Source organism: Mastigoproctus giganteus, chromosome 12 (assembly GCF_048544385.1).
Source record: "Mastigoproctus giganteus isolate SK-2022 chromosome 12, ASM4854438v1, whole genome shotgun sequence".
In the NCBI taxonomy this organism is placed as follows: Eukaryota; Metazoa; Arthropoda; class Arachnida; order Uropygi; family Thelyphonidae; genus Mastigoproctus; species Mastigoproctus giganteus.
The window spans coordinates 149,635,358-149,655,554 of NC_143586.1; the positions used below are offsets into that span (position 1 = coordinate 149,635,358).

The 20,197-nt window shown below is 42.4% G+C and overlaps 1 protein-coding gene across 1 annotated transcript in view; it reads left to right on the forward strand.

The window, feature by feature from the left end:
* LOC150077504 (uncharacterized) overlaps positions 1–20,197 on the forward strand; it is a 127,125-nt gene that overhangs the window by 42,867 nt on the left and 64,061 nt on the right. Inside the window, exon 3 of the mRNA XM_090385926.1 lies at positions 15,470–16,105. Within this exon, the coding sequence (XP_090242052.1) occupies positions 15,470–16,105 (636 nt within the window). The remainder of the gene's footprint in view (positions 1–15,469; positions 16,106–20,197) is intronic.

Sequence of the window (20,197 nt, forward strand, 5' to 3'; positions counted from 1 at the left end):
AATTGCATATAAAAAAGCCAAAGCTGAAGCAAGGAGAATTCGGAAAAAAGCAAAGAAAAAGTCTTGGATCGTGTTCGCTTCTACACTTACTAGGAACTCGAATCCTGGTTCGGTGTGGAAAAAAATTCGGATTTTAAGTGGAAGATATCCAATCACACAATCTCCGATCTTCCATTGGAAAGGGCAGGACGTTTTTCAAACAGACCAGATATCAGAAATTTTGGCTGAATCTTTCGCTTCCATATCAGCAGTTACAAGCTACAGCACTGACTTTCAAAAATATAAAGAGCAAGCTGAACGGAGTAAATTGAATTTCTCTACCAAGATATCTCATTCTTATAATCTACCATTTCTAAAAGAGGAATTACTTACAACCATTACAAAATTACCAAATAGCGCACCAGGTTCCGATGGCATTTATTATACTATGATACAACACCTAAACTCTGATTGTCTGGAAATCCTGCTAGCTCTATATAATAGAATTTTTCTGAACAACCTGTATCCATCCATATGGAAGCATGCAATTGTCCTTGCATTTCCCAAACCCGGAAAAGATCCTTCCTATACATATAATTATCGCCCGATTTCACTGACCAGCTGCTTGAGAAAAATCCTTGAACGAATGGTGCATAATAGACTTACGTGGTTGCTGGAAAAAGAGAATATTTTATCACCCCACCAATTTGGATTTAGGAAAAATAGATCAACACTTGACCTACATGTCAAAGTAGAAACAAATATTAGAAACTCGTTTATAAGAAAGCAGCATATGGTGATGGTAAATCTAGATCTTGAAAAAGCCTTTGACACAACATGGAGATTCGGAATTCTACGAGATCTATTTCAATTAGGATACAGAGGACAACTTCCACAATTTATAGAAAACTTTCTTGCCGACAGAACATTTCAGGTACGATACAAAGGCTGTTTCTCTACAATCTATATACAACAGGAAGGGGTTCCCCAGGGCTCAGTATTAAGTGCAACCCTGTTTGCACTGCGGGTGAACAATATCACAAAGGTTATACCCCCATCATTGCAAATATATATGTATGCAGATGATCTTTCCATTTCATTTCAATCACAAAGCATGAACACCATTGAAAGACAGCTGCAATTATCCATAAACAAAATAGAAGTATGGACTCAAAATAATGGCTATAGAATATCTGAGAAAAAATCTGTTGTTATCCACTTCTGTAAAATGCGTGGTCTTCATCCTGAACCGGTCTTATACTTAAATAAAATTGCTCTACCTGTTGTTCAAAATTTCTCCTTTTTGGGCTTAACAATAGATAGAAAACTAAACTTTCAGGAACATATACTAAGACTTCGAACCAGTTGCCTCTTAAAACTTAACATCTTGCGCACAGTATCTTCAATGGCCTGGGGAGCCGACAGGTCCACATTATTACTATTATATAAAACTTTGATTAGATCTCGTTTAGACTATGGATCTCCTGTATATGCTTCAGCAAGAAGGAGCATCTTACGTCGTCTAGATACCATTCACCATAATGCTCTCCGCATAGCTTTAGGAGCATTTAGAACTTCACCAATCTACAGCCTGTATGCAGATACTTCGGAACCCCCGCTGCATCTTCGACGAGATTATTTACTGTGCATGTATGCGGCAAAAATATACAGTCAGCCATCACATCCAAATTGGTCCATTATTCACAATCCACCATGGACGAGTAATTATGATCACAAGCCAAATGAAAATAAACCAGTAGGACTGCGCCTCAGACACTTAGCTCAAGTTTGGGAAATACATTTCCAGCACATTTCTGCAGTAGATATAAACTCAGAACCTCCTTGGACTCCGACTGTGCCTTTATCCATATCACACCTTACAAACAGGAATAAAAAAGAGATCTCTCCAATCGTTATACAGAAGCTTCATGCACTGCACAGTTTTGAAAATAGAAACAGTCATCAGATTTACACAGATGGTTCAAAATCGAACAACTCAGTAGGTGCCGCAGTAGTTTTACCGGAATATATTATATCTGTCTCCTTGCCTCATGTTTGCAGTATTTTCACAGCAGAATTATATGCTATTAAACTAGCACTGGATGATATTACCCAGCATCAACTTCTACCTGCTCTAATCTATACTGACTCCCTTAGTGCAGTAGCAGCTTTGCAGAACAGCAAACATTCCTCAAATTCCTTGATTCAGCATATCAAAAAACAACTCGGAGTTTTTCATAAAGCAAGAAAACAAGTGTCTATCTGTTGGATTCCCAGCCATGCTGGAATTCTAGGAAATAATCATGCAGACCAAGCCGCAAAAAATCCAGATCTTGATGTACAAGATAACTTTCAGTTTGTACAATTTACAGATTATAGGGATGTATTTCGTACCAAATATATTTCCATCTGGAAACAACTTTGGAGGGACCAATCATGCAATAAACTTCGCAGAATAAAAAAAGATCTATGTTTTTGGAATTCTAGTTCACGTACAAATAGACAGGAGGAAGTTATATTAACCAGACTGCGCATTGGACATACCTTCCTTACTCACAAACATTTACTTTTAAGAGAAGATCCACCGCTCTGCTCTGTCTGTCAGATACAACTTACAGTAAGGCATATCCTGATTGATTGTCCATCATATTCAGCCATTCGAGCCACATCCTTCCAATCATTAGCAAACTTGCAAGCACCTCTAACCCTCACTCATGTACTCGGTGACAAGGCAAACCTAACTGAGCTCTTTATATATATTAAACATCTAGGAATAATAAATACACTCTGATATATCCATCCTAAATCATTAAAATGAACGTAATGACGCTGACAGACACATATTGGCCACAGTTGCCCTTGTGTCGTGAAATTTTCATACCAACAACAACAACAAGTGCACGAGAGGGCTGAACATTCTCCGCTCTCTCTCTCTTCTACCTCTTGGGGTGCAGAGAGATGCACTTTACTCCGTCTATACTGTGCACTTGTACGCTCAAAATTAGATTATGGGTCTCAGGTATATGCATCTGTCAGAAATAGCGCTGTTCGTTGGCTTGACCCCATCAAGCCATTCCTATTGATACTGGTGCATTCAGAACATCACCTGTCCAAAGTCTGTATGTCGAAGCAAATGAACCACCCTTGGCGCTTCGACGAATGCAGTTGTCTCTACAATATGCTTTCGTCGCAATCTTGAGCGAGAAGTCACACACGATGCACTGCCAATCGCCCATTCGGCATTCGTGTTCAAGAGCTACTCAATGAGCTTAACATCTCGGTAGACAAGGTTGCTCGATCACCAAAGGAGCCCCTTCCACCCTGGCATGCACAAACACCAGCATGTGACTTCTCGCTCAAGATTGCGACGAAGTCTGATACTCCGTCTTCTGTCTACCTTCAGCTCTATTCACAACACCGTGCAGAACATTCTGACTTCTTGCCAGTTTATACAGACGGCTCGAAGGCAGAATCATATGTGGGATCTGCTGCTGTTTTTCCAAATGATACCATTTCAGAGCAAATACCCCTTGACTGCAGCATTTCACTGCAGAACTGCATTCTATAGAGTTAGCCCAAGATCACATAAGAAAACACCGATACCAACGGTGTATTATATATGCCGATTCAATGAGTGCACTACAGACTTTATCAGCGATGTCACACACCAATCATCCAACCCTGTCCCGAATTCAGCAGATAATATACAGCCTCTATGTAAGTGGATTCGATATTCGCTTCTGCTGGATCCCCAGTCACATCGGGATTAGAGGAAATGATTTGGCTGACACTGCAGCCAAATCGGCATCCCTAACGGATATTATTATTATTATTATTATTATGTCTAAGGTGACTCCTAGACTTCCGTCTATCTCCACCTGATAAGCTGACGTTTGCAGAACCTCTGCAAAATAGACCTGTATGGAAGGTTTCTTCGCCACCCCTGACGGATAATCTTGACCTGTTAGTCCCCTATACAGACTACAGGCAAGTGATCCGTAGTAACCTACAATCTCAGTGGCAAGATTCGTGGCATCGCCTGATTACTACAAACAAACTATGTCGGATTAAGCCTGTGATCCATCCTTGGCGGTCCAGCTTACGCAGGGATCGCAAAGAGGAACTTGCTCTTGCTCGGCTCCGCGTAGAACACTGTCATGTTACACACTCCTTTTTGCTGAGGGCTGATGACCCTCCAATGTGCGAGCAATGCGACACCGTTTTATCCGTTCAACATATTTTATGTGATTGTACCAGTTTTAGAAATGCTCGTTTTACCGCTTTTAACCAACTGACTGAGCCGTATACACTCAGTCAGATTTTATCCGACAATGACGATGTGTCTGATATTTTTAGCTTTCTAAAATCAGTAAACATTTTTACTCACATTTAAAAAATCTACCATATTATTGTTACTTGTTTACTGATATTTATCTTTTATTACAGTTTATACTTGTTTTTATACCCTGACTTAGTGACCTAATTTATTGGGTCACTGAAAGTTTTACTTTTTTATGACAAGGATTCGGCGCATTATAGCCTCAGTTGCTAATGCGCCAATAAAACCCAACCAACCAACCATAATAAGGTAAAAAGCCACAGCTATCGGTATTATCGAAAATGCAATTAGATCGAGTTTACTACCAGTTTATAACAGATTCCACTAGCAGAAACGCAACTGGAAATTGCTTTAGAAGAAATGTGCTTTATTAAAATGTGAGGTGTTCCCGGTAAGGCCGGAGGATGGTATGATTTTGGCCGCCTCTGTCGATAGAGAAAAAATATGAAATTGGAAACGCTTTGAGCGAAATGAAAGACCATGTGATATTGCATCTGCTACAGGCCTAAATGAGGCAACGCCGAAAATTAGAAAGAAGGCAGAGAAAATAAAAACAACTTTCATAGTAGAACAACTCAAAGTGTAATTAAAATCCATTAGATTGACACAAAGAATTGGAAGAGATGGAACGGCTGTCATCTGTTTCGATAGAAAATCAAACAAAAAACAAGTTTTCTTACGATAGAAGCAAAAGCATTAGCAATATCTTATTACGATTACAAAAATAGTCGTAGATTACGATTACCAAACACAATAAATAATCGTAATAAAATACTTACGTATTTTATTAAGATTATTTATTGTGTTTGGTAATGTTTTGGTTACAAATGTGTGTTCAATCTTGGGTGGTCGGCACCTAACCCTATTTTTCCCATAGGGCCTGTTGTTTATATTGCACGATTTTGCGTTGCACGAGGGTTTCTGTAAACACAACTATCGTGCCATACGAGGACTGATTGTACTCGAAAACTCTACGAAAAATATCTGGAAGCTGAAAGGTGGAAATTCGTAGCAAAGTTTGCCGAAGTGAGGGTATACCTCTCCAATTGCAACAAAATTCGGGCAATTTATTAACGTCTACGTGGTGACAAGGCCTTTCCAAAATAGGCGCATCAGTGCAAGGAAAGTTTTGGCCGAGGTTTTATGGTTGTAGCCGGTTTTTGTTTTAAAGGCAAATGACAGTTGCTTAGAGTCGCTAATAATGGCAAAGTCAACTCAGTGTTTTTTTTTTTTTTTTTGTTTTTTTTTATGAAACCCCAAACACGAGAGGTATTAGAACCTATAGTACATTTTACCTTGCTTGGGGAGGTCGAGAAGACGAAAGAAGATATTTGTTGACATTCGATTTGAAATTCTGTAGATTGTAATTTTTAGGAAATACGTATGAAGGAAGGTTGTTCCAGATAACGGCAGTTGAATGAATAAATGAGGAAGATGAGAAGTTGGTTGTGTGAGTCTGAAGTTGGACAGTAAACGGATGTTGGCTGGTGGCGGCACGTGTTCTGACTGTTTTGAAAAGAGAGCGGGAATTATAGAAGTCAATTCAGAAGAACAGTGCCCATGGAAGTATCTGTAGAAGAGGCATGCAGCAGAAACAGTGCGTCTATGAGACAGCGAGTGGAGAGACTGTTAGAGATGAGTCATTAATTAAGCTAACTGCCCTCTTCTGAATGGAATCAAGAAGCCTGAGAGAGGTTTTGGGGGCCCACACCAAATGTGGGAACAATGTTCTATGGTAGGGCGGATTTGCGATTTATACAGAGTGAGCAGCTGTTTGGAAGAAAAGTAAAACCGAGAGCGAAAGAGAAAACCAAGTTTTTTAGATGCAGAGGAAGCAATATTTGTAATGTGCTTGTGTCAAGAGAGATTAGAAGTCAGGGTAATCCCCCAAAGAGATATATCATTTTGCCTAGAAATCGGAGTGTCACCAAGGATAAGCATAGGAGCAGAAGAATCCTTTTTGACAGATATAAGACAAGACTGAGTTTTAGAAGGGTTGAAATCAACTAAGTTGTCTTTGCCGCACTGGATAATTACCTGGAGATCCAGGTAATTATCCAGTGCGGCAAAAGTCTGCAAATAATCCAGTGCGGCAAAGAGTGCGGCAAAAGTCTGCAAATAATACACTGGTAATTACCTGGAGATCCAGGTAATTACCAGTGTATTATTTGCAGACTGAAGTTCTACAGCCGTTGTTTGAACGCAAAATATCCACATTGTACGGTTCTGACGCTGAAAAGGTCTGGATGCACCACAAAAAGGCGTCCAGCCACATGTTACATTCCACCCCCGCTATTTTAGGGAGAATGGAAGCGGCGACAGGTATTCGTTCGATCCCGTTTGAAGATATACCTATTAAATCACCTGCCGCGCCCCTCGACGTGGGCACCTGTACGTGGTGAGGGGACCTCCCAGTGACGCTACTGGACTTCCAGACTAGCATCACTGGGATCCAACGCCCACAGCCCAGGTTCCAGGCTTACATCAATGGAATCCGGCGTGTTTGCCGTGCGCTGCGACCCGTGGAAATTCGGAAAGGGGGATCCTGGTGGTTGAGGGGCCCAGCTTCAATACACCACTTTGGCCCCTGCTTCGACAAGACGGGTGGTCCTGGAAGGCCCGGCTAGGATCAATCGGCTAGTAGGCTCGCCTGCGAGGGTCAACCGTGACAATGCCACGCCCCTACCCTCATGGTCCGAGGGACAGGATTCAGGCTGGCGGCGGTGCGGGTATAGTGTCTGGGTAGCCCTGGCGTCCCACTCCCGAGCGCATTTATTGCATGCCGGGTAGTGGGCGTCCCTTTGGGCTCCGTGGTGGGTGGGGAGCCCGGGCACTGAACCATATAAAAAACTCTATGAATCCTGATAAACTACCTTCTTCAGGGGCCCCAACCCGGTCCCTATCTGAAACCATTGACAAAGATCCAGATAGCATTATTGCTAATAAGAGGCAGCGAACCGAACTACCATCAGGGCCAGTCCCAAGGTTCCTAATCATGCACTCAACCGGTGAAAAACCGATTGGTAAAATGTCGCCCTTCTTCATACAGAAAGGGTTAGACGGGTTAGCAGGTTCTCCCAAATCAGTTAAGAGGCTCCGTTCTGGAGACCTCTTAATTGAAACTAAAAATGACAGGCAATCCGAACATCTACTCCGAACAACATCAATCGGAGGTATTCCTATAACAGTGACACCACACAGAACACTCAATTCATCTAGAGGTGTCATTTCGGAGTGGGACCTTCTCGACGTATACGAGGAGGAAATCTGCTCCGAATTAAAACCACAGGGAGTCATTGCCGTCAAGAGAATCACTGCGCGAAGGGATGGTAAAATTGTTAAAACCAGGAGCGTTATCCTGACTTTTAACACTCCTAAACCTCCTGATGAGATTAAAGCTGGATACATCAATTGTTCAGTGCGTCCATACGTTCCGAACCCTTTACGGTGCTTTAAGTGCCAGAAGTATGGACATTCTCAAATGGCCTGCCGTGGAGTCCTTGCATGCGCTCGATGCGGTGCAAAGGACCACGAAACAACAGCATGTTCAGCCGCAAAACCCACCTGTATTAACTGTGAGGGCGAACATCCGGCCTACTCACGAGCATGCCAGAGGTGGAAGGAAGAAAAAGAGATTCAACGGCTGAAGGCAGAGCTTAACATATCATACCAGGAGGCAAGGAAATCGGTCAAACCCCTGAATATCAACAAACCTACCTACGCCCAGAAGGTAGCAGGGAGATGTTCCGCCGGAACTCAGACGGACATGACCATTCCTCCAAAGGAGTCTTTCACTCCCATCGCGCGGTATCTATTAAGTTCTCAAAAACCTGCACAAAAGGACCAATCAGCTGCCACTCCTATATCGGTACCTCCTAATGCTCCACAAATTACAAAAGTAGTTATGAAAGAAAAGAATAAGAAAGGGGACGTCCCACCTAGTACCCAAGAAAAGATGGATATCGAGCAGAAGGAGGTACCCGAAGAGTCAGTCTTGGAACTCTTTGCGGAGGAGGAAATGGACACGGGACAGCGCCCATTCTTCCCCAAAAAGGATAAATCCAAGACTGATAAAAGTAAGCCCTCAGCACCTCGGAAGCCGCCTGATGGACCCACCAAGCCAAAATAATGGCTAAATTCCTACAATGGAATTGTCGTGGATTCCGGCGAAATATAGATGACATCAAGGCCCTCCTGCAAAAGCACGAGCCAGTTTGCTTCTGCTTGCAGGAGACATACCTAAAGGCAAATGATGATCCCACCATGCGCAACATCACAGTTTTTCGGAAGGATAGAATTGCGGACGGCTCTGTACATGGGGGAGTGGCTATCCTTGTGGGTAACCATACCCCAGTGCAGCCCTTGCTAATTACAACCAGCATAGAGGCTGTTGCAATTCGCCTTTCAGTGGGATTCTTATTAACTGTATGCTCTATTTATTTGCCACCTGGGACTGACATCTCCCAGGCAGACCTTGATGATCTTCTAACGCAGTTGCCTCCCCCTTTCTTACTTCTCGGGGATATGAATGGACATAACACCCTGTGGGGTAGTGCTAACATCAACGGAAGGGGACGAGTCATAGAGCGCATGCTCAATGACAATGACCTTTCCCTTCTAAATACTGGAACAAACACCTTTTTCCACATGCCTACCCGTACCTTTTCTGCCATTGATCTCTCTATCTGCTCCCCTTCTCTGCTCCCTTCACTCACTTGGGAAGTGGAGGAGAATCCATACGGAAGTAATCACTTCCCTGTGATAACCTTGTTACACAGTGGGAGACCATGTCTTCCCTTCAGGTTACCACGGTGGAAGTTTGATCAGGCTGACTGGACTGCCTTCCAACATCAGGCAAATTGTGATCTTAGTACAGTCAGTCAAGAGCCTATCAATGATGCAGTTAAGTACATCACAGAAAATATTGTCCAAGCAGCTGCGAATACTGTTCCAAAAACATCTGCCCGGTTTCCACCATTTCCCAAACCCTGGTGGAATTCACAATGCACAGCAGCAAAAAAGGCTCAAAACAAAGCGTGGGGGATATTCCGCCGATATCCTACCACGACCAACCTTATAGCCTTTAAACGTGCACGAGCCAAAGCACGCTACATCCGTCGTCAGAGTCAAAAGGAATCGTGGATCCGTTTTACATCATCTATTAACCAGTCTACCAACTCTAAGGTAGTCTGGGATAAAATCCGGAAAATGAAGGGAAAATACACAGCGCACCCCTCATCGGTCCTTGAATATAATGGATGTACTATTGCAGACTTTACTGCAATAGCGAATGCTCTTGGGGAAACTTTTTCTAAAATCTCCGCAACATCATCTTACTCCCCAGAGTTTCTGGTCCTAAAGCGCAACGCTGAACAGCAGGCCCTTAAATTCACATCGAAGGGATCCCACCCATACAATGGGCCATTTAATATCCATGAGCTGAAAACAGCACTCGCCCGTACCAAGGCTACCGCTGTTGGACCAGATAACATCCATTATGAAATGATCAAACATCTTTCACCAGAATCCATGGACCGTCTGCTCCTCCTGTACAACAGAATCTTCCTCGAGGAGCACTTTCCGGAAACCTGGCGCAAGGCAACTATTCTTGCTTTTGCTAAGCCAGGAAAGGATCCTAAATATCCAAAAAACTATCGTCCTATTGCTCTGACCAGCTGTCTGTGCAAAATATTGGAGAGAATGGTCAATGCTCGGCTCCTATGGTATTTAGAGTCGAATGACCTTCTCTCCCGCTTTCAGTGCGGCTTCCGAAGAAATAGGTCCACATTGGACCACTTAGTTAGACTGGAAACATCTATCCGAGATGCTTTCCTAAAAAGAGAACATTTGGTGTCGGTGTTCTTTGACATGGAAAAAGCGTACGACACAACTTGGAGATTTGGTATTTTAAGAGACCTATACAATCTCGGTCTGAGAGGCCACCTTCCCATTTTTATTAAAAATTTTTTATCCTGCCGTTATTTCCAAGTTCGTGTAGGATCCTCCCTTTCGCGGCCTTTTTGCCAAGAGGAGGGGGTACCACAAGGATCTGTCTTAAGTGTTACGCTTTTTGCCATTAAAATAAATTCTATTTCAGAACAACTTCCTCCAACTGTAAACAGTGCACTCTATGTCGATGACTTCAGCATATTCTCTCAATCATGCAATATGAGGGTTATTGAGAGACAACTGCAACAAGCTATTGACCGTGTTAACATCTGGGCCACGGCCAGTGGTTTCAGGTTCTCACCGGAGAAGACCGTTTGCGTCCATTTTTGTCGCAAACGTAACCTCCACCCTGAGCCTGAATTACGACTTGGACAAAGCACCATCCCAGTCGTATCAGAGGCAAAATTCCTGGGACTCATTTTTGACAAAAAGTTGACATTTGTTCAACACATTCGTCAGCTACGTACGAAGTGTACGAGAGGGCTTAACATCCTCCGCTCTCTCTCTTCTACCTCTTGGGGTGCAGACCGATGCACTCTACTACGTCTGTACCGTGCACTTGTACGCTCAAAATTAGATTATGGGTCTCAGGTGTATGCATCTGCCAGAAATAGCGCCGTTCGTTGGCTAGACCCCATCCATCACCAAGCCATTCGAATCGCTACTGGTGCATTCCGAACATCACCTGTCCAAAGTCTGTATGTCGAAGCAAATGAACCATCGTTGTCGCTTCGACGAATGCAGTTGTCTCTACAATATGCTTTCAAGCTGAAGTCCCTGCCGGACCATCCCACGTGGACATCCGTTTTCGAGCCACGATGGGAAAATCTTTATAACACACGGCGGACCACCAATCGCCCATTCGGCATTCGTGTTCAAGAGCTACTCAATGAGCTTAACATCTCGGTAGACAAGGTCGCTCGATCACCAAAGGAGCCCCTTCCACCCGGGCATGCACAAACACCAGCATGTGACTTCTCGCTCAAACTTGCGACGAAGTCTAATACTCCAGCCTCTGTCTACCTTCAGCTCTATTCACAACACCGTGCAGAACATTCTGACTTCTTGCCAGTTTACACAGACGGCTCGAAGTCAGAATCGTATGTGGGATCTGCTGCTGTCTTTCCAAATAATACCGTATCAGAGCAGATACCCCTTGACTGCAGTATTTACACTGCAGAGCTGCATGCCATAGAGTTAGCTCTAGATCACATAAGAAAACACCGTTACCAACGGAGTATTATATATGCCGACTCAATGAGTGCACTACAGGCTTTATCAGCGATGTCACACACTAATCATCCAACCCTGTCCCGAATCCAGCAGATAATATACAGCCTCTTTGTAAGTGGATTCGATATCCGATTCTGCTGGATTCCCAGTCACATCGGGATTAGAGGAAATGATTTGGCTGACACTGCAGCCAAATCGGCAGCCCTGACGGATAATCTTGACCTGTTAGTCCCCTATACAGACTACAGGCAAGTGATCCGTAGTAACCTACAATCTCAGTGGCAAGATTCGTGGCATCGACTGATTACTACAAACAAACTATGTCGAATTAAGCCTATGATCCATCCATGGCGGTCCAGCTTACGCAGGGATCGCAAAGAGGAAGTTGTTCTTGCTCGGCTCCGCATAGGACACTGTCATCTAACACACGCCTTTTTGCTGAGGGCTGATGACCCTCCTATGTGCGAGCAGTGCGACACCATTTTATCCATCAAACATATTTTATGTGACTGTACCAATTTTAGAAATGCTCGTTATACCGCTTTTAACCATCTGACTGAGCCGTATACACTCAGTCAGATTTTATCCGACAATGACCATGTGTCTGCTATTTTTAGTTTCCTAAAAACAGTAAACCTTTTTACTCGTATTTAAAAAAAAAAAAAAAATCTTATTATTCTAAGGTTTACTATTGTTACTCGTTTACAGATATTTGTCTTTTACAGTTTATACTTGTTTTTATACTCTGACTTAGTGACCTAATTCATTAGGTCACTGAATGTTTTACTAATTTTGCTGACAAAGTTTTGGCGCATTATAGCCTAAGTTGCTGATGCGCCAATAAAACTTAACTAACTAACTAACTACCTAACACCTGCCGCGACACCCATGGATTTTTGCGAATTCGGACTTTTGAAAAGAGCTCTCAGAAACCGCCGCCCCAGAACTATTGAAGGTTTGTGGAAAGTCTGCCAGCAGGAATGGAACAAGATCGACTTGGCAGTTTTGTAGCACGCTTTACTTCAATGGAAGGCCCCGGGTGCCAAGCGTTCCGTGGCCAAGCGATCTCAGTGCATTTTCCAAAGCGAGCTATCTAAAGAGCTTTTGCCATTGTATATATTCTGTTTATTTCTGAATACCGTTTTTTCTCATTTTATATTTAAGTAGCTCTTTTGTTCTGCAAGAAGTAGGCAAAGGCCCAGAAAGGAAAGAAACCTTTCTGTTTCGTTTTCTTTATTACTAACACAACTAATAGCCGCTTGGTCACCTCGTGGCACTGCTCCTGCCTCCCCGTGGCGGGGCCGGTAACCTGGGTGGTAAAGACAAACCCCCAGGGCCAAAAGGAGCCGACATGGATATAAGTGACTATCCACTGTTAGAGCCCTCGAGCTCAAGGTCAGAAATTCCTGACATTGACCATGACTCCAATCGTCCAAAGAGACTAAGGACGGAAAATCAGAATAATGACGTGCCAGCATTTCTTATAATGCACTCATTATCCACGCAACCTGTTGGCAAACTATCGCCTTTTCTTATACAGAAATGTTTAGAATCGGTTTGTGGATCTCCTAAAATGGTTAAGCGTCTCCAATCTGGAGACCTTCTAATTGAAACTTCTAAGACAACTCACTCAGAGAAGCTGTTAAAATTAACATCATTTAACAGTATTCCAGTGTCAGTTACGCCCCATAACACTCTTAACACCTCTAGAGGCGTTATCAGCGAATGGGACTTACTATCAGTGTCAGAAGAAGAGATAATACAAGAACTGAGGGAACAAAAAGTGACTCATGCGCGGAGAATAATGACCAAAAAAGATGGGAACCTACTACCAACCAGGTCCGGCATTTTGACATTTAGTACTCCGACTCTTCCATCTTCTGTTAAAGCAGGTTATTTAAACTGCAAGATTCGGCCTTACATCCCAAATCCCATTCGCTGCTTTAAGTGCCAGAAGTATGGCCATTCTCAGACGGCATGCCGAGGCGATGCTGTGTGTCCTATTTGTGGCTCTAAGGAGCATTCCCAAGGAGACTGTACAGCTGCCACTCCTAGTTGCCCTAACTGTAAAGGAAGCCATCCTGCCTTTTCTAAAGCATGTGACCTTTGGAAAACAGGCAAACAAATCCAGAAATATAAGGTAGAGCATAAAGTCACATACCCTGAAGCAAGGAAGCAAATACTGTTAACCATGCCTAGCCGATCATACGCATCGGTCTCTAAAAACAGCCGGTCAATTTCAACTCAAACAGATGTCTCCATAGAACCAAACATTTCATTTGCCACCTGGGCCAAAACCATGCTAACGTGCAATAAAAAATCTACAGTTAATGAAACCAGCAACACGCCAATCAGTATCCCAACTGATGCCATCTCAACCTTGCCCGAAAGAACAAAATCTGTTAGTGTTGAAAATCAAAAGACAATGAAATCATGCTATAGCAACATTCAAATGGACGTTCAGTCAGAGGACGAAGACACAGTCCTAGAATTACATGCCAATGATACCATGGATACAGGACGCCCAACCTTTCCCAAAAATGAAAAATCAAAACTAAGCAGGCAGAAACCTCAGAAAAAACAGTCAGATCAATCTTCGTCAAATAAACCCAAGCAATGAACAAATTCCTACAATGGAACTGCAGAGGATTACGCAGTAATATAGATGACCTGAATGATTTACTCACACAAACAAACGCATTAGGAGTATGCTTACAGGAAACATTTTTATCACCAAAAGTTTCACTCAAATTCAAAAACTATACTATGTTTAGGCGAGACAGGGATTCTGACTCTTCTCGTGGAGGGGTAGGTATTCTTGTCAAAACTACCATACCATCAAGACATCTCCAACTAGTAACCTCCCTAGAAGTTGTAGCAGTTCGGATAGCAATGGGAATATCATTAACCCTTGCATCTGTTTATATACCACCTAATTATCCTTGTACCCAGACTGAACTTGACAACCTTTTAACACAACTGCCACCTCCTGTCTGTTTACTCGGTGATTTTAACGGTCACCATCCATTGTGGGGATCCTCCACTATGGATAAGAGAGGCCAATTAATTGAAACATTCCTAGATAACCATAATCTGACTGTATTAAACACTGGCTCTCCAACGTATGTTCAATTACCTGCAGGCACAACATCTGCCATAGATTTATCTATCTGTTCAGCATCTCTTTTTCCAAGTATGGAATGGTTGGTGTTGAACGATCCATTCCACAGTGACCATTTTCCAATCATCAGCTCACTTCAAACACAGGTCGTATCATGCCCCAAAGCCCGTATATCTTGGAATTTCCACAAAGCAGACTGGAAAAACTACTGTACTTGTGTCCTATTAAACAAACAGTATGTACAGCAACAACATATTGATGAAGTAACCGAACACATTACCAGCCATATATTATCAGCAGCTGAAATGTCTATTCCAAAATCCAACCAGAGCAAGCGGGTACACCAAAACCATTGGTGGAATCAAGATTGCACCATAGCGAAAGTAGAAAAAAACCGTGCTTGGAACCAATTTCGCAAATTCCCCACTACTGCCAACCTTATAGCTTTCAAAAAACTGAGAGCCAAAGCAAGACAAATTAGGAAAAAAGCAAAACGTAACTCCTGGATTAAGTTCGCCTCAACTATTAACAAAAATACTGACACTCGGATTATCTGGAAAAAAATACAAGCTCTCAATGGAAAATTTCTACCTCTACAGTCTCCAATAATTCAGTGGAATGGGCAGGACCTATCGTCTCCTACTGACATCGCAAATGCTTTAGCAGAATATTTCTATAATACTTCCGCCTCAACCACTTATGTGACTGCTTTTCAGAGAATTAAAACTAATGAAGAACGAAAAAAATTGAATTTTTCAACTAATCACCCACTTCCATATAACCAGCCCTTTACTATAGCTGAACTCAAAGAATCCTTGAGTAAATCTCCAAATAGTGCAGCAGGACCAGACGGCATTCACTACAGAATGCTTAAACATCTGTGTGAAGCTGATCTGTACATACTATTGCTATTTTATAATAGGATCTTCTCAGAAAACACATATCCTCTCTCATGGCGTCATTCCTATATTTGTGCAATACCAAAACCGGGAAAAGATACATCTCTAGTTCAAAATTACAGACCAATATCATTGACAAGCTGTTTGGGCAAGACCTTCGAAAGGATGGTGCATAAGAGGCTCACCTGGATTCTTGAATCCCAAAATCTGCTTTCTGATCACCAATATGGCTTCCGCAAAAACAGGTCCACCCTAGATTTACTTGTCAAAATTGAATCCAACATACGTAACGCCTTCATCAGGAGACAACATTTAGTTATGGTCAACCTGGATATTCAGAAAGCATTCGACACCACATGGCGTCATGGTATTATCACAGATATGCATCAGTTAGGGTTGAGAGGCTATCTCCCTCAAATTATTCAGAACTTTTTAAAGTTACGTACCTTTCAAGTCAGATATCAAAACTTCCTATCAGCATCTCATATTCAAGAAGAGGGTGTCCCACAGGGTTCTATACTGAGTCCAACCCTATTCGCAATTAGGGTCAACAATATATTGGAAGATCTTCCAAAAACTATTGAAGTATATATGTATGCAGATGACCTCACCATATCGTGCCAATCACAAAATATGAATACTATCGAAAGACAGTTACAAATTACTCTAAACAGAATAGAATCGTGGACTTTACGCAATGGATACCATCTTGCTGAACAGAAATCCACTTCCACTCATTTCTGCAAACTCTGGTCATTTCATCCTGATCCTGAGTTAAAGATAAAAAATGTGTCGGTTCCTCTGGTTAACACTGTCCGCTTTCTTGGCCTGATTCTAGATAGAAAACTGAACTTTCAAGCACATGTGGCCTATCTTCGTACCATCTGCTTGAAGAAATTGAATATCCTTCGGTGTGTGTCATCCATGTCTTGGGGCGCTGATCGGCATACGCTTATTCATATTTATAGAGCTCTCATCAGATCCCGTTTGGACTACGGTTCCCCAGTGTATGACTCTGCGAGGAAGAGTACATTAGAACGATTAAATACCATCCAGCACAGTGCCCTTCGAGTTTCTCTAGGGGCTTTCAGAACATCCCCAGTCCAGAGCCTTTACATTGAAGCCCACGAACCTCCCTTACATCTTCGGAGGAAAACATTGCTTTTAATGTATGCCGCAAAAATCCGCAGTCTTCCCTACCACCCGAATTGGAGATGTCTGTACAACACCGAATGGGACTCATTTTACAACAGTAAACCAAATGAAAACAGACCTGCTGCACTTAGACTTAAAGAACTAACTCAAACGTGGAATATTGCAATCGACAATATATATCAGGACATAACACCTCCTGATCCACCGTGGACAAATATCCCTGCAATTTACGATGACTATTTCCAACAGTGGGGAAAGAACACCTTGTGTCCCTTCAATATCGCACAGTTACATGAAGCTCACTCTGCTTTTAATTCACAGGCCTGTAAGATCTATACAGATGGATCGAAAACTGAGACCCAAGTAGGCGCTGCTGCGATCTTTCCATCTTTCAGCACTTCTGTCTCATTACCTGTAGAATGCAGTATCTTCACTGCTGAGCTTTATGCTATTAACTTGGCTCTAGGGCATATTACTCAACTTCTAATTTCGTCTGCCATAATATACACTGACTCGCTCAGTGCTGTCTCTGCCATAAATAGTAATACCAACTCCTCTCACCCTGTAATAAAACAAATCCATTCTAAATTACTTGTGTGTAATGAGTCAAACCAAACTGTAACATTCTGTTGGATTCCAGGTCATTCTGGGATAGCAGGAAACGAAAGAGCAGATCTAGCAGCCAAACAACCAGATACTACTCTTTTGCAGACTTTTCGATCCCCATATACTGATTATAAACATATCATCCATAAAGCATGTTACAATAGCTGGTCATTAATCTGGAGAAGTTATCCAGAAAACAAATTATTCCAAATAAAACCAGAACCAAAGCTGTGGCCCTCCAGCTTCCAGAAAAGCAGACGAGAAGAAACAATTTTAGGAAGGCTCAGGATTGGGCATACTTATCTCACTCATCTCTATCTATTAACTAATGACAGCGCTCCACAATGTACATCATGTCAAGTACAACTGACCATTCGCCATTTGTTAGTGGACTGTCCCCACCTTCAGAACATCCGCTTAGATACTTTTAAATCAATTGCTAAAACACAGTCATCAATAAATTTATTGCAGATTCTGGGAGATGATTCTAATAAAAAGGAACTATATACTTTCCTAAACCGGATACAAATATATCATAAAATATAGATATTATTTCATATTCACTATTAGAAGACACAATATGGCCCAAGTAGCCTTTGTGTCGTTAAACCCAACAACAACAACAACAACAACTTCAATGGAAATTGCGATGCCGTGCAATAGTCCATGAGCAGGGAAAACAAATAGAACACAACCGGTGGTGTTGGCGGCACGAAATTTCCTAGTTTTAAAGGACTGTCGAAATCGTTATCAAAAGGCTGAATCAACCCTCCGTAATACGAACACATCTCACCCTGTAATCCATAAATCCATTCTAAATTACTGGCATGTAATGAGTCAAACCAAACTGTGATATTCTGCTGGATTCCAGGACATTCTGGATATGGCCCTAGCAGCCTATGTGTCGTGAACCCAACAACAGCCACGAACACCTACCTAATGATATATTGCGCCATGTTGGCATGTATAACTGCCTCTATTCACCTAAGCACTGATTCAACTAGATGTCAGAATACGTCCTTAGCTATCTGCCGCCAGGCTGCCTGTAAAGCTATCTATCCACAGTCTCAAAACAAATTACGGTTGCGTATCCAAACGCCATATTCACATTCCAAAACGTCCCACAGGTGGTTCAATTGGAATGAGGTCTGGCGAATTTCGAGGTCAATCAAGATGGGTGGCCCCGGGTGCCAAGTGTTCCGTGGCCAAGCGATTTGTAGTGCATTTCTAAAAGCGATTTCTGCAAAGAGTATTTGAGCAAACAGATTCTATTTTTGTTTCAAAAACCGTTTTCTTAATTTCTTTGTATATCCGAGTAGCACTTTCACTCTACAAGAAGTAGGGAAAGGCCCAGAAAGGGAATCCACCTTTCTGTTTTTTTCTATAAATACTAATTACTAACCCAGCCGCTTGGTCACCTCGTGGCACTGCTCCTGCCTCCCCGTGGCGGGGCCGGTAACCTGGGTGGAAAAGATAATCCCCCAGGGCCAAAAGGAGCCATCATGGATTCCACAAATTTTCCACCCTTAGAGCCTTCAAGCTCAAGACCAGAATATGGTAATGAAGACAAGGAAAATAGCCAACCCAAAAGGCTTCGAACAGAAACACACTGTTCAGATATTCCCAATTTTTTGGTGATGCACTCTCTGTCTACCCAGCCTGTGGGTAAGTTATCTCCGTTCGTGATTCAAAGACATCTAGAATCTATTGCAGGATCACCAAAAATGGTAAAGAGACTCCAATCCGGAGATCTCCTGATTGAAACAGCCACCACAAAACATTCGGAGGGGCTATTAAAGACAACGACATTTGGTGGGTTGCCAGTATCTGTTACTCCCCACAATACCTTAAATTCATCAAAGGGTGTCATCACAAAATGGGACTTAATTACTGTGTCAGAGGATGAATTAGTACAAGAACTTAGCAACCAAAAGGTAATCAGCGCTAAAAGAATAATGACAAAAAACAGATGGAAATCTCATTCCAACTCGTTCGATCATTTTAACTTTTAGTACTCTTGATTTGCCATCCTCAGTAAAAGCTGGATATTTAAACTGCCGAATTCGTCCATACATCCCAAATCCTCTTCGCTGTTTTAAATGCCAGAAATATGGCCATTCACAGCGGGCATGCAGAGGTGGCGCCATCTGTCCTATTTGTGGAGCAAAGGATCATACGCAGGCAGATTGTCCAGCCGCAATTCCCATCTGCCCCAACTGCAAAGGCAATCACCCCGCATTTTCTAAAACATGTGAAATGTGGAAAACAGGTAGGAATATCCAAAAATATAAAGTAGAACACAAAGTCACATATCCTGAGGCACGCAGACAAATAATGCTGACCATGCCAAGTCCATCTTATGCCTCTCGAACCCGACGTTTTCATACAACTGCAATTCAAACAGATGTGTCGATACCGCCCAATGTCTCGCTAGCTAATTGGGTTAAAGCAACCATATCAACCACAGGAAAAGAAAATTCTAAAACGAAAACCAGTAATGCCACCAACACCCCAATTAGTATCCCAAATGATACTGAGACAGTCTCAAATGACACAGAAAAATTCCCAATTGAGACGCGGACAGTTCTGCATAACAAAGAAAAACTTAAAACTGCTAAAGATAAGAATAAACCTGAATCATCAGCCAGTAGTATGGAAGTAGATGTAAACCCAGATCATGAAGAACCAATACTAGAACTTCATGCAAATGACACGATGGATACTGGACGCCCTACTTTCCCGAAAAAAGACCGAAAAAAATCCTCTTCAAACAAAAAACAGTCAGATGATTCATCCTCAACTAAACCAAAATGAACCACAACATCTTACAATGGAATTGCAGAGGCTTTCGTTCCAACACAGTTGATATTCAATACCTAATTAACCAATATTCTCCGGTTGCCTTTTGTTTACAGG